Source organism: Charadrius vociferus, unplaced genomic scaffold (assembly GCF_000708025.1).
Source record: "Charadrius vociferus isolate BGI_N301 unplaced genomic scaffold, ASM70802v2 scaffold74, whole genome shotgun sequence".
Classification (NCBI taxonomy): domain Eukaryota; kingdom Metazoa; phylum Chordata; class Aves; order Charadriiformes; family Charadriidae; genus Charadrius; species Charadrius vociferus.
In genome coordinates this window covers 87047-103018 of record NW_009647849.1, presented here as the reverse complement: position 1 = coordinate 103018, position 15972 = coordinate 87047, and the positions used below count along the sequence as shown (strand labels likewise).

Here is a 15972-nt window from a genome sequence, read left to right as displayed (position 1 = left end):
GGAATCACTTGCCTACTGGAAGAACATAAGTCAAGACTCTGAATTTTTTAGGCAAATGTTACAGGGATTATCCTCCAATTCAACAGGAATTTCGTAGTTTAAAAAAAAAAAAGTGTACTTTTACTCTAAAATCTGTTAAAGAACACAAACCCAAGCAAATAACAGGACTGGAGTTGTCAAGATATACAAATACACCCAAATTTAGGTAGTTAAGGCCCAAGTTTCTGGAGATTTTTCAGTCATCCATTTTATTTTACTAAATTGTAAGAAGAAATGCAAGGCGTGTTTCACAGAAATCTTCTGAGATCCACGTAGCATATCTTCACTGATATGTTACTTTCCCTGTTAAAACTCCTTAGACCTACTCAGAATAAGGTAAAATTATTATTTCTGAACTGTTGTGACAAACCTGCTACAGCAGAATATAATCACTGGCATCTGTGACGTTAATCTGTCTACTTGTCATTGATAGGGTTCTACCAAATCTCTCCTATCTCCTCTCATGTCTTTTACCCAGAGGTAACACTCACCTTTTCCCATTCGCGATCGTTGTTCAGTACTATCACCACCAGCCTGGGGTGCGCCTGATAACCATCTGCTGTGAAGGACAAATCTTTACCTTCCCAAGTCACATTCATCATAAACCTAGAAGGCAAGGAAAAAAAGTTCATTGAAAAATTAATGAGCTGTCCAGCAGTTAATGAGCAACCTAGTTCAGTCATCAGAACCACTGATGAAATACACGCACCAAATCCTCTTAAGGCTGTGAAAAGCCTACATTTGCATCACAGGGAGACCGAGCATTTCAAGGCAGTCCTTAGCAGAAGACAAAGCAAAATATTGTTTACACATCATTTTCAATGCAGACGTCATTTTAAAACAGCTTCCACATTATGCATGACCTGTACACTCCATAATAATCTTTCTGGCACCTTGTGCAACCTCACGAGTTTTTCAGGACCATTTTAAACATGTCTACATCAGCTCTTTATGTACCACTATACGATCGTCTCACTACAGTAATACTCAGAGGTAAATGCACCTACTCTGGCTTCGCCTGTTTAGATCTCCGAGAGTCCTACCGGCCCTTCCTGACAGTGTAGCTATGCACAATGTCTTTGTGACACTTGGATAAATTCCGCTAATGCCTTCAGCCAAAAAAAGACATGAAAACTTTGAATGGGTTGATAGTATTTCAGTTCCACATTTTCAAAAAGAAAAAAAAATTAAACCCTTTTTTGTATCTAGGTTAATTTTCAATGCTTTTCAAAAGATATATAAACTAATGGGAAACAACATTTAGAGAGACTCGGAATAAAATGCACAGGAAGAAGAAGGATTTTTAAAATTTTGTTGAAAATGTCGGTTGAATCCCAAATTTCCCACCTTTAGACTTAGAGGTTTGAGTACTGAAACAATACATTTTTTTTATTTATCACAGGCTCTTTGTGCAGCTACAATGGAGAAGACTTATTCAATTGAAAATTTTGTATGAATTTATGTCAACAGATGGAAATTACTCAGAGTGCTACAACAAGAGGCACCTCTCCTAAGATGTGCCACAGTACCGTTGCTGGCTTTCTCTGTCTCCTGTACCGCCACGCTGAACTGCATGTTCTAAGGACAGATTACTACTTCCTGTAAGCGATCCTGTCATTAGCAATGATTACATCAACTCTACTGAGTCATTGCTCTGACCTGGACTGTGCCATCCAGGGACACTTATGAACTCTGGAGAATGACCCTGCAGGTGGCTCCACACACACCAGCCGTGGGCAGAAGCACTCAGCAGCCAGACACTGCGGTGGCCCTGATCTTCCCCGGGGTAGGGATCTCGGTACTCCACTCACCAGCTTAAAGACACCCTTCAACTCTACAAAGTGCTATGGCTTTTCTACCCACCGATTTGCCCCGACGGTCTTAAATTCCGTCTTGAGTTTATACTAATTCTAATACAATCTACCTAGTTTTTCCATTTCCTGATTGGTATGTATAGTTTTTGATTTCTAACTGTTGCTTTCCATTCATCATTGAACCACGTACCCTCTTTTCCAAAGCACTGCCCTTGCATTGATTCAGAAATGCCGGCATTCTGGCCATCTAACAAACTTGACTTTCCTCAAAAACAATTTTCTCTCAAAATTTTGCACAGATATATAACATAAATCCAAATTTATATTTGCTCCAGTTGCACATAGCTTCAGCGTTTCTCAGTGAGAACAGATTGTTTCCACCGCTCCAGGGTCAGAAAGAGTGATGAGAAATAGCAGTTTTTATTTAAAGCGCAAATACAGGGAACTTACAGCCAAGAGGCTGAACTACCACAGCACACAGGTCAAGCTCCCCAGACTGCAATACTGCAAAAATCTATCATTTTATACATTATCTGAAATACCCTCACCTAAGAAAATCAGGCACGAGAGGGAAGAGAGTAAAAGGCTGGCGCTAGCATTGGTGGTCTTTGGTCTTGTTGAAAAAAAATCAAAACTCCAGACTGCCAATGTGAGCCTGACAGGACTACCCCACGGGCGAGAGGTAAAACTGCAATTCCAAATCCTGGAGAACCCGTGGCACTTCCAGAAGCTAACGTGCTCTCCACCCCATATGCATGGTCTGAAGTTGATTGCATTGAATTGCGCTGAATTCTTGGTGTATTTCACTGAATTAAATTCAGTCCAAGCTTTCACCTAGGTGCACTCCTGGAATTCAACTCAATACCATTATCATTCCATCCCTCAGACGTATGTTTTGAAGGTGTTGTCGTTTGGGCCAAACTTGTTCTGTTTTACCTCAAACCAGGACAGAAGGGCATCAAAGTTACTTTAACTGGTCTTTATACATTGCTCTGTAATGTTTTACCCACAAGAAACTGATACTGGTTTACATGCGGTTTTTTGTTTTGTTTTGTTTTTCTTTTCTTTCCTTTTCAGTAACAGTAGTAGTACGGACTTCTGGTGAATCTGATATAGACAAAGTTCTTCAGCTCCACATTCAAAGGAGAAGGCTTTGTATTGACAAGGCTGCCTGAAAATCCCAATAGCAGAAGCACCCTGAATAGAAGTATATAGACCCAGAAGAAATAATGGCATTGTATCATAACAGTTAATAATTACATGTGCACTGCCCTAAACAACCATATTAACATCATTCAGCACCAGTTTGACAGCAATTTGTAAATTCACCCATTGTAATAACTCGTATTTTGTGACAGACTTTCAGCATTAAAATTTTCCCCTTGGCAGAACTGATTTTCAGTTGAACTAATTTCCCGTATATTACATTTTTATCCAGCACTGAAAGAGGTTGCTTGGGATTCAAAAGCTTGTTTGCCATCTTGGGAGCAAGTGGCAAACCACCAGACAGAATTTGCTTGTGCGTACGTGTAAGAAACCAGCATAACATTTGCTCGCTGCTTACAATCAAATGCATTGTCACCCAAGGAATCAAATGCCCGGGGAAGCCACTGCACGGGGTAAACAAGGACACACTGTGAAAACATGCACTCCCTGTATTTGTACTCCACACCCTCCCTCACAGGTTCCTTCCCAATTCATACACGGGGAAATAACTCTCCCCCACCGAACACATCGTCTTATGGGGCCAGGCAGAAATCACCCCATTTCAACAGAACTGAAAGCCGAGCTTTTTGTCAGCTCCTAAGGGCCTGACCGCTAACACGCACGCTGTACTGCATCAGGCTTTTGTGTCCAGTTGGGTTTTTAATTGCACAGCTATTGGTGGTTGCACTTGAGTTGAACCCTTATTTTAAGGAGTTTGGCAGGATCACTATCCCACGTTTCATAGAGCACTCATCATGTTTTGGGATGAATATGCAAATGCCCTGGCTTAGAAGCTAGTCAAGGGCCATCACAAGACACAGTGCTGTAGCTGCAGCGATGCTCAAGTGCTCCAAAAGGATGAACCACAAATCTAAAATGAAAAACTGAACTCAGCGTATATTTTTAAGTTGTGTGAATTTACCAGCCATTTAGCAATGCCACACATTTTGCAAGTTAAAAGAGTCCCTAATCTGTAAAAAGATCTTAAAATCGTATTGCCTGAGTCATATACAAAGGTATCAGTGAATGATGCAGACTGAGCTACCCCAGTTTCTCAGATTGCAGCAGTAAAAAAGAACTTCAAAGAGATTCTTGTTTTCCCAAGCATGCTTTTCTGCACAAAATTCATCAACTGCCTGTGTTCTTCAGAAACCAATGCCTACGATCTATATTCCCTTTTGCATTGTCATGTTTCCTCCACAAAGGACAGAAGTCCTCCTCTGCTCTTACTGGCCAAGATCCTAAACTGCTTGTCTCTATGAAAAATGGTGTGCTTTTCTGTTCCCAGTGAGGAAGAGCAAGGAAAAGAAAGTATTTATATGTTGCTATTCTTATAGAGTTTTAAGCCCAGGATTAATTCTGTGCAAGATGTTGTTGGCCTCTGAATTGGTCAAAATATATTTCTGAAATAGATTTGGAATTGCATATTTCTGTTCTTAACTAAATGAGGTGCTTGATAATTTGAGCTTGTTACTTTAAGGGGGCAATTCAGCATACATCTTGGATTAGTAGTTCATCTGCTTTCATACCTCATTAATGCTATAACCTTTGCAAAGACATGATAGCAAGAAGCCTTGTGATGATACTATGACACTAAATTCTTAATTAACTTTTGAAAACTGAAGGTTGTGAGTAAGATTCCCAGGTGATACATGTATGAAAAATGGGATTTGGGGGCAGAAGTGAAGCTATTCTCACAGTGAATCCAAATCAGGTTTTTATCATGCAATGAACCAAACTTGTACTATATATTTCAACCAGTTTTAAACATTTATACAATTCTTTTTTGCTTGTCACCTTCCCCAATGAAACTGAAAAGAGAAGTGTTGGAACACCACAGCGGAAAACTGTTCCTGTTGTATTTACAGCAAGCCTTTGAAGCACCAAGTTTACAAACTGCTCTCAAGGTTTCCAACTTCATTTTTATCACCTCAGAAAGGTCAAGCAATCTGGATAAAACTTCAGATTAATGCCAAAATCATGCAATATTTATCCAAGTCAAAATTTTGACTCTATCCAAAAAGACAGAACACATTTGAATAAGGTGGGTTTTCCTGTCCTGTAAATATTATATAACAACTTAATTGACTCTAATTTCCATTAAAAAATGGCAGAAGACTTTGCCAAAAGGATCAGAACTCAATTTTTTAGAAGACTTCCATTTTTAGAAGAGCATTTGCTAGGCTACAATATTGCTGAAACGCAAGCACCTTTCTGGCCAGTCTCCTTAGAGAAGACGTGGACCTTCTTTGCCTATCAGGTGGTTGGTAAGGATTTCCTACACTGCAGAAAAACAGTTCAAACCCCAGCAAAGGTACAACCAGCCCTGGAGCAGAGTCTTTGAGACATTCTGCTTCTGTGTTATACAACAGCAAAAATGTTTGCAAGCTACGGGATTTCTTTTGATGCTTACCATATACATGTATATACATATGTGCAAGAGACACAAGTGTTCTCCTAATAGATGCAAGGATTTGAGAGCAAAAGCAATGAGGTTTAGTGGATTCTGTGGTGGGCAGTTTTTTAAGGAAAAAAACCCAACCTATGCAAATTAGAAAGATCACTTTGTCTCAAACAAAGATCAGTCCTAGCCCGGGCTTGGTAAACTTCTGCGGGGGTGAGAAAGCAAACAGTGACAGAATGGAAGTGCAACATGCACAGGAGAGCAATCCTGCAAACCCGAAGCAGACGCGATGGCACCTCTGGAACCTCACTAGTGAAGGTGCTCAGCAAAGTCCCCACCCAGCAGTACCCTCCGTCTGCTGTATCTCTGGGATTGCAGGCACAGAGCATCCTCCCAAATACTCATGTCCTCAGGCACGACAGGGGTACTCTCTCCCGGGGAACACCAAGTTGAGGGAAAACCCTGCCCAGAAGGCAAGGGAAATGGAGATTTTTGAGATTCATGGGAGTAGAAATAACTGAAGAATATGGAATACAATCTGGAACAATCCCTCAAAAGCATTTCACAACCAGGAGAAAGTGCTGCTGTAGACAGGAGAAAACTAAACATTGAAGCGGCAGCACTCTGCGCTTGCTGGGGCCAGACAGCTCTACTTATGCTTAAAATAAAACCAAAACATTCTTCTAGAAAGATGCAAGGATCACAGCATTAAAAAGATGTCATATATACACAGCATTAAAAAGATGTCATATATACGAAAATAATTTTAGACATGTGTAAAAATTAAGGGCATCTAGAAAAGACCTGGATTTTAAAAGCTAGCAATTGCGGGCATGCACATACCCAGACCCAGGAAGTCCTTGGAGCACTGCAATACATTAAAACTTTTTAATTAATTGATCCCTTAAAAATAAATGTATATGATGTAGTTTTCATAATTATTATACATATGACAAAAAATGTTCTCACCAAAACTAATACAGTAAAAAAAAAATAAATCCCTCTTCTCCTCTCTAAACTATTTGTTTTGATGTTCTCTGTTTTTCTGTTTCATGTTTATTTTCTTTCCATCTATCCACTGAAATATGAATGTGAACCTTTCTGTGCTAGGATCAAGTTGTGTAACTGAGCACAATTAGTAACAACAGCTGCTTTTCCTACAGAAAGCATCCTTTGGTTTCTCCCCTGCCAAGGTTTAAGCCTTCTTCTGCACTAACCTCTTCTCATAACATTACAGCACCTACCAATAAATAAATTGCTAGACTGGGGACACACACGTTTTGAATTCCTAAGGTCGCCTTTAGAACCTTCACTCTGGTGGGTGTGAGTGTGATCCTGGGAGAAAGCGCTCTGTGCTCCAGCCCGGCAAAGCACATGGGGCACCTGGGCACAGGGGAGAGCCGGCTGAGGGCTGCCCACCAGAGGGGACTTACGCCTTTATGGGTTTTAAAACCAAGTTGAGAGACAAGAAGCGCAGGCTGTCTCGGATGCTCTTCTCCTTGCTCTGATATTCGCTCCTTCCTTTTTGTTTTGTAATGATAATTTGATACAGACTCAGATTTTTAGAAGCAGAAACTCAGGACTCGTTGGGCTCAGGAGCAGAGCCAGCTCTGCGATAAGAAGCTGGTTCATAATTAGTGTGAAATCCACCTAGTATCCAGCTCCCAAACAAATCACTGGCTGGGAAAAATATGATGGGTAAGGCAGAGGCACTAATGAAAACATATCACTCCTAAGCGACCTCCAAAGAAGAGAACATCGTTACTAGACCTGTAAAATAAAGGTCGTGGGCTGGTAGCTGCAGGGAGCAGACAGCTGGCGGGACTCCTCGCTGCCACGAGTTCAGACCCGTCTTTCCTGCCCTCATCCTGCAGCCCAGATCAGATAATCAAACTTCATAAATTCCTCAGGTCCCATCACTGGGGGACTATCATTTTTTATTTAGTGCCTTCTTCATCATGGGGCAGTGTTTCAAATCCATGAGAACGCAGGCAATGAAGGGAAACAGCAGAGATTTAGGGAAATACAGGTTTCATAAAAGAAACTCTCCTCTCCTCTCCCCCAAAGAAGGAATTTCCAAACTGAGATTTAAAGCAGATGAAATGCCTCATAACCAACATGTCATCTGGTGATATTTCTCTTTCCTCCAAACAGTATGAACCAACCACTTTAATAATCTAGACAGCCAGCCTGTCTGGGCTGGCATTCACCCAGCATCATACCTAAAAAAGGAGTGAATCCAAATTTTGTCTTTTCTTCTTTATCTTGTTTAGGCTTTGAACTGCTGAACTTCCTTACTAGGATTCTACTGTGAAAATTGACAAATACTTATCAAAAGAAACCCCAAGACAAATTATTTAACATTAAGAAACAGATTTCCTAAAAACTTCTATAAAATTAAATCAAGAAACACTGACTGTAGAATATATAATGTGTGATCTGAAGTACATATAGAAATAGGTCTGAAATAGATCACTATTAAACAAGGTAGCGACGCATTTTTCAAATAGTGAAGCTTTTTTAAAGACAATTTTGTATCTTAGGCTATGTAGGATTTTTTTTTCTAAATTCAGATCCTTCGCAGTGATGCAAAGAGCCTCCTCTTCCTCTTCGTGCCTCCTCCTCCACTTCCCCCAGCCCTCACTCTCCTGAATAAAACTCCGTGACGATACCCTGCTTTGGCGCTGTATCTCCCTAGGCCTCGAGCCAGCATGGATGAATAAAATTTTGGGAACAATATGCTCAGTGACTGTAAAAAAGGAATGGCATGCCAACTACTTGTACCTTCTGCCAGCTGCTCCTTAAAGCATTAGTTGCCACTAGGTCTGGAAAAGTAATTTTGCCCCAATTCTGCCAGACAAGGGACAAAACTCTTGGGGAGCCATTCTGGCAGCAGGGCAAGGTGGGGGGGAGCAAAATTAGAAAGGCTGGGAGAGTGCCGCAGACTAGCGTATCTTGTAAAACACCAGACGGTTTAGTGAGTTAATGTTATTGTTAGAAATAACATTTCATACAAAGCACTAATGCGGTTACATTTTGGCACACCACCTCAGACACACGCCAAACTCTTCCCCATGAACCTGCCCGGCTTCCTGCAAGAGGACGGTGTCTGCAGCAGCTCCGTCTCCAAGAACCTTCACTGATATTTTGAATTTCAAGGCTTGCTTTCAGCCCTGAAGTCTGGCTCAACTCCTAAACAGAGGCCAGGCTTGTTCTCTTGTTTTAATTTTTTTTTTAATTGCCACAAAAAGGGGAAAATGTTCTAAGAGCCCCTAATCTGGTAACTGTTTGGTGCCTTCTGCTTCCTAAACTGACCTAACCTGTGAGGAAATTCTGATACAGATTTTCTATAATTTCTTGAATCATTTCATCAGTAAACCAGCACCACATCGGAATTTCTTGGATGGAGTGTTTTCCTCCACAAACCCTCTTTTGTTGCCGTTGAAGTTTAATTTTACTTTCGGAGGAACATGGTAAGAGTTTCATCAATTCAGTTCCTGCTGTTTAGTGCAATTATACAGAAAACGCCCTCATGCTATGGAAAAGGGGTGTTTACAGCCCATGAATTAAAAGAAGTGCAAATATCTAGTTGCGACTGTTTAAAATCTGCTCATCAGCAGTAAATTAGACTTTGTGTAACCCTGTGTACCAATCCAATTGCTACAATACTCTACTGCGTCTCCTGATCAGAAAGCATCTCCACGCAAATTAATGAGGCTAAGCCGGATCCTGCCCCTGACAAAATTTTTTCTTGAGTATCTTTCCTCATTCATTTTTTCATGTTGATAATAGTAATTTCTTGTAATTGAGGATGTCTGAAATTAGTTGTTAACATTAAATCTAGGACTGGCAGCTTGGTCCTCATTTGGAGATGCCTAAATACACTGTCCTCCCTGGAAATCTGCTGCTCCCCACATCCCTGTGGCCTCGGCGCTGCATGAAGGCTTGCGGCTTTCTTCGTGCCTTCAGCCATTTACGTGCATCATTCTCGTTCAGGTTTGTTTCTGTAGAGCAGCATTCGCAGTAGCGAAGGAAAAGAATAAGCAAATCTAGCAGCATGAAAAGCTGAAACTTCTTCAAGTGTTAAAGTTACCAAAACCGAAGAACTAAATTTAAAATATACTCAAATTACCTGTTTCCCTCCACAACACATAAGGAACATTTCTGACTACTGGAACTTGGGTTACCATCTCAGATCATCACCCTGCATGCAATCCACTCCTGTGAGCACACAATGGCTCCAGTAAAATCGCAGTGGGACCACAAAATGGGAAGGAAAGGCAAACAAAATATCCTGGAGAGTCTTAGGTGAAGGTAAATAACATTTGTTTTTCTGCACGGCAAGTATGCTACTAGTGAAAATGCATTTCGCTTCATATATAATTAGTTAAATAACGATACCTCTTCAATTATACAATAAAGCAGATGATACTTATTTTTCCCAAGTCTTTTGACAGAACTTAAATGAACAAATCCTCGGTAAATTTGCTGTTGATCTGCATGCAGGTAAAGATTAAACAGACTCGCTGGATTGTTCATTCCACACATTATTGTGTCCATTTAATACCTGAGTTTTGCTCAAAAGAGGAAAATTTATCTGTCATTGCTGAAAGCTAGAATCAAAATATTGAACTTGGTGAATGAACATCCGGACTAGAAAGGCCTCTGCGGAGGACGCTGTCTCACAGCCGTGCCAACAGCAGCCAACAGCAAGAACAAGAAAATGAACCGCGGGGTAGGCCGTAGAATGACAGCAACATTAGGTAGTGCATTTCACAACACTGTTCCCACTGAGACCCCAAGCTTTTAAAGTAGGGTGATTCAGGGCAGGATCAGCTAACGCATTTCTACCTGGCCCTCTGGACCTCCCATTCCTCCTGCTCCCTGGCTCAGTGACGACGAATAACGGAAACTACGCTTGGGAAGGGTGTGGAGTGACAGCCGGCACAGCTTTCTAGCCCTACGCTTTCACTACCGAAAGTAAGATGAGTCTCTAAATCCTGCATATTATTTGGTTATATTGGGAAACTGAATGGAACGTAAACACAGCACGGTAAACACCTGAGTACCTATGGACAGACACATCTTTTTGCTTTTCAGGATAATGGCAATAGAGCACCAGCTTTGTCATCCCCATCCACCCCTGTACAGAGCAGAGCAGTTGGAAATGTGAAATGTATCTCCCAGGGTTATGACTTTAATACGCAAGAGAAGTACCCTTCTAGACAAAACAGAAGCATTTCTATTCACAAAGCAGCAGCATTTTCCATGACAACTGGCAGGGTTATTTTGTTTTGCTGTTTGTTTGCTTACATGTTTTCCTTTTTTGTGAGAGAGTAAGCATTTGTTCAACTGACATTGCATTAATGAGCTGCTAAGTCTATCTATCCTGCTGTGCTAGTACCAGTATTTCACACAATGGTGTTTTTCTGGCTTAGGAGAATCTGTGTCTCACACAGACGGAAAAGATTATCTGAATCCATACATCTGTATATATATGTATGTTTTTAATGCATTGAAAATGATCCCTGTATTTTATTTTAAATCCTTTATTCATAGAGAAAAACTATTTTCCCATGTGTATCAGAACTGAACATTGATCAAATAATTCCAAAACTCAAGCAAACCTGATTTTTTCTGGGTCTAGAAAGCCAATAAAAGCATCTTAAAATTGCAGTGACAGAGGAAGGATAAATTGTGTGCTTCAAAACATATACATCTTCAAACCAATTTAATACTCAAAGGATTTGAGAAAGAGGGAGGAGGAGCTTTCACTTCATGGCTTTCCTTACATAGAATTTCTTCACAAGTGGAGATGCAAATGACTATCTAGATGCGGGAAGTCGAACATAAAGCATTACCAACCTCCATTTACAAGCAAATTAGCTATTATGCCATAGCCTTTGAATACTATACTGGGTTTAAAGTTGAATTAAACTTTCATTATAATAGATGAAGTCTAAAAATCCTCGGTTTTTTCTCCATTCTTGAGCTTGGTTTTGCTCAAGCAACACCTTACAGAGCCTCTTTCCTGCCTTCCCCCAAGTTCTCTGCTCCTGAGCTCAAAAGCAGTGTCCCTTCATGCAACCCTACTTCTCCCACATTGATTTCCAGCCCAAACAGGGATCCTAGCAGCTCCCAGGCTCATAAGCTGTTTACAATTACTCTAGCCCTTTTCATCGTGAGGATGCTCCAAAATCCTTTCTTCAAATATGCTCCTTAATACAGCATCATATACGTTTCTCTTGTAGTTTAAAATATAAAGCTGCACTATCTGTGACCTGAAACAGTGAAGATTATATCTCAGAATAAAACCCCAATTTAGGCATTGATTTGTAAGGAAGAAACCTACAATTTAGCGATGAGGATAAGAAAGTACAATGAATTTACGTAATTCACCTTGGCATGGAGAGACTAGTCAGATCCCAGAGATTACTTAGCACTGCTAAATCCTTGTAGATACTTGCTTTTCTTGCCGATTATATGTGACAAGAATAGTCTTGGGGAGTTATTGCATAAGAACTATTTAAAGGTTATTCATTTTAGTGTAGTTCTGACATTTCTAAATTAAAAACAGGCTGCGTCTTGCTCTTGTGGTGTTGGGGAAGCTCAAAGAATCTCTGGTACAGAAAATATGTTCTCACTTCATAGCTCAGTGTTTCGCATCGGGAAATGACTTTATTAACCACAGTGCACTATATTACAACTTCTCCTATTAATAATTTGCATGTGCATCATGCACTCCACACTGCAGAATCTCCCGGTGAAGTCTAATTTCACTGCCCTAACACTCACAAGCCCTATTCTTGTAGTTATACAGATTTCATGAGAAAAAAAATTATTATTTGAAGAAAGACAACTTACGCTGAATACTGAATACGTAATTCAAGTCTACACGAGTGTATTACCAAAACAATGGGATAGAAGTTCTTTTCAAAACAGGTTCAAGTTTTTGTGGCCCATCCAACTGAACTACACTATTTTAAACACCAACACTTCTGAGGACAGAATACAGTTTAACATCACAGAAGCTGGTGTTCAAATATTAGTAGTGAACCTCTTTGTTTGTACAGATCCCACTGTTAGGGCCCAGAATTTGGTTAATGGGATGCCACTAGCTTTCACTTTCATCTGGCATCGTCAGCACACGCATTAAGAAGAAACACATGAGGATCACATAGTAGGTGCGAGCTGGACAGTCATCCTGGCAGTGCCTTCCAGCTGCTCTGCCCTGACACAGGTGACCGTGCGATGGCTTTCCTGGAGCCGTGCTGGACCAGAGAGCCGCCCCAGTGCTGCCTCCTGTCACTGCCCCAGGGGCAAATGGGGCAGCAGGAAAAGAATCACAGGTTTTCTGCAACATCTCTGGTAAATTTATACAGTTTGAGAGGCAGAGGCTTAGGAATAGGAAATGGGAGACCAAAACAATGTGGAAGCGTCATACTAAAGGCAAATGCTCTCTGAGCGGAGCTGTGCGAGTTTCTGAACCTTGGTCACACTGTTTATGAAATACATGTATGAAATGTTAAAATCCATTTACTTGGCAGTATCAGGCTTTTAAGAGAGCTTCTGAAGAATGCTCTGTACAAAGATGCCGTTTTCATGGAAAACAACAACTGTTCCCAAGACATCGTATGACAATCAACCCCTAATCTAAATATGCACTTACATCTTAGAAGATTAAATATGTTCCACAATCTCCTATATGAAATCAAGCACTGACCTTCCTTCTTGTGCCAATTCCATCCTGCTTTTCTGTAGAAAGCACTTCGTCTGCAATATTTGGTCAGAAAAAATTTCATATATACTGCTTAGTAGCTTCCATACGAGATATTGTAAAGAGCTATTAAAAAAATACGCAAGATTACCTTTACTTCCTCTCACATACCAGATAAGGAAATATATTAGTGTGTGACATGTATTATGCAACATTTTGGACAGAAGTACTCAGGAGTACCATGTCTAAAAGGGATAATTAAAAGGCAAACTAACAAAACAAAAAAGGGTGCAAAGAATCCTTATTTAAACATTGGCAGTTCCTATATGACAAACTGTTTTGAGAAAACATCCATATCAACTTGGATTAATGCAGATTAATTTTTACAGTTATTCTAGTACAGGTGACAAAAATAAAATCCTCACAAGCCCAAGTGACAGATTTCAGTTATTAGGTGATAAAAGCTGCCTAACTAATCTAATACTACTGTGATTTCTGGGGACACCTCTTTTAACTCTGCGCATCTCCTGTCTTCTAAAATATTATCAGGTTCGTGCTGATGCAAGTGATTCAGGCACAGCCTCCAGAGCATTTTGGCAATATTACCTCATAGTTAAAGTACACTATGGCACGATTTTATTAACTCGGCTTCATACCCTCTAAGACCAATTCCTGCCACCTCCTACACCAGATCCAGAGCAGTATTTATTCTCCACAGCACACATTATTTCCATGCACACAGTTACCAGTGCAGCAAGTCCTCTTGCATATTCCCTTGGAACCCAAGAAAATCATTGCTTCAAAACAGCACGATGGGATTAACAAAAAATAATATTCTCAAAAACACGTAATGGCAACAGAATGGAAAATTACCGAGATTATGCAGGGGAAAAAAACCTGAACAAATAAGCCTTACTTGTGCAAGGTTTGAGACGGACGGTCATTTTTCTCCAGTTGTCCATAGCAGCTAGTTTTTGCTTCAGGAATGAAAGAGTATTTTTCCAGCATGGCTGACGCAGCTGTGGCAATAATCCCAAGGCCGTCCCGTACCCGAGCTTCTAAACTGTAGTCCCATTCATCATAAGATGCTGAAATAAGTCCTGAAGGAAACTCCTTGGGAGTGATTTCTGTGTTACCACTAACGAGGCTGGGAACTATCCAAAAGAAATCATAGCCGGTAAGGCCCAGGGAACGAGCCTCATCTAGTATGTAGACAGCTTCATCCTTGGAACAATATAGCAGAATGACAGATGAATGAATTTTCTTCAGCTGAATTTGGGTCTTGGCATCTCCAAAGGCGGTATCGAGTACAATGACATTCTGCATGTCCCAGCCCACAAAACTATTTTCCACTGTGGTCTTAATGACATTGATGAAGTCTCGATATCCAGGGAAGGTGGTGGTCACCAGAGAAAACACATGCCAGTCGTAATCCTGCATGATCTTCAGCATGACGATGGCTTCTTGCTGGATGGAAGCCCCAAACTGGAAGAACGTGGACATCACATCCTAGAATACCAAACACAGTGAAAGATTACTACTTTTGTACAAGTCTGAAGGGAATAGACTCTAATCCTTCTCTCTTCGGCCCACCATGGCTACCAAACTTTTGTTGCATTCAAATAACTTTCTGTGCCTTGCCATATTCAGATCATTATTAAGCAACACTGATCATAAGGAAGTACCACAGCTAATTAAAAGATTTGACAAAAAGTGACAAACATATTTACGCAGGAAATTTCTTGAGTGTTTGATCACTTGAAGACAGCAACTCAAATCAGTACTTACTGAGGAAGGACCCTAGTGACAGTCACTCACTGTCGAACAACCCATCTCCAGCAGGTAGCTTTAGATTCATCAGACTTACGTGGCATGTGACCCAATAAATTCATATTAATTTTCAGTAACTATGGAATTAAATTGCAATGCACACGAAGAAGGTCTATACTTCCAGATCGAATGTCTGAGGGATACTTCATTTCCACAGGTTCACTGGACTTGGTGGAACCTGTCAAACTCTGCAGAAGTAGATTTATCGCCCCAGGTACTGAGTTCACTACTGTTCGTGGGCTCACTACTGATCATGCTCCCTTCGGAGCACACGGCCCATTCATGTCTGATGTAGAATTAACGGGATGGGACTCCAGGGACAACCAGCAAGCTGCCAGTGTCCTCATTAAAGGACTTAAATGGAAATAAATTCACAAACACTGGTCTCATAATCTGTAACTGGTAGTTGCATTGCCTGACACAGCTGTGTTGTCAATTTGCTATGAGACTTGTTTCTAGGCTTTTATAGTATCCATAACATTCGATACAGCTTAAGGGCAGATGCCTCTTATTTTAACAAGATCTATCAGAAATAGGCAACACAATAATGTATTTTGTTGGCACTAAATTTACAGACATTTTCATCGGTCTATTTTTGCCAAGTTGCTGTAAGATCTAAATTTATTTTTGAGTTTTACATCCTAGATTTATATACATCACAATTACTAATATAGAGTAAAAACTATATACAGTAAGCTATATAATTCTTGATTTTCATTTTACTTTAGTATTTACACCTGACCAATAGTGGCAACTTATGTGCACCATTTTCAGATTCAGAGCGCATAAACTTCTGCCGAAAGAAAAGTTAAGAAAAGTTTATCATTTAAAAATTAGATATTAACCATGCAAGATTTCTTACGTAGCCTTTACAGAAGAGTCACACAGTGCTTTTAATTTAAATAATTTTAGGAATGTTATTGTGAACTGCTATCCTATTTTACACTGTATACTTAAAAATA

The 15972-nt window shown here is 40.3% G+C and overlaps 1 protein-coding gene across 1 annotated transcript in view; it reads right to left on the bottom strand.

The window, feature by feature from the left end:
- The window catches only part of GRIN2A (glutamate receptor, ionotropic, N-methyl D-aspartate 2A), a gene marked incomplete at its 5' end in the record, with an annotated part of 84701 nt that overhangs the window by 64974 nt on the left and 3755 nt on the right, over positions 1–15972 (bottom strand). The window contains 2 exons of the mRNA XM_009882902.1: positions 531–645; positions 14097–14689. Of these exons, the coding sequence (XP_009881204.1) occupies positions 531–645; positions 14097–14689 (708 nt within the window). The remainder of the gene's footprint in view (positions 1–530; positions 646–14096; positions 14690–15972) is intronic.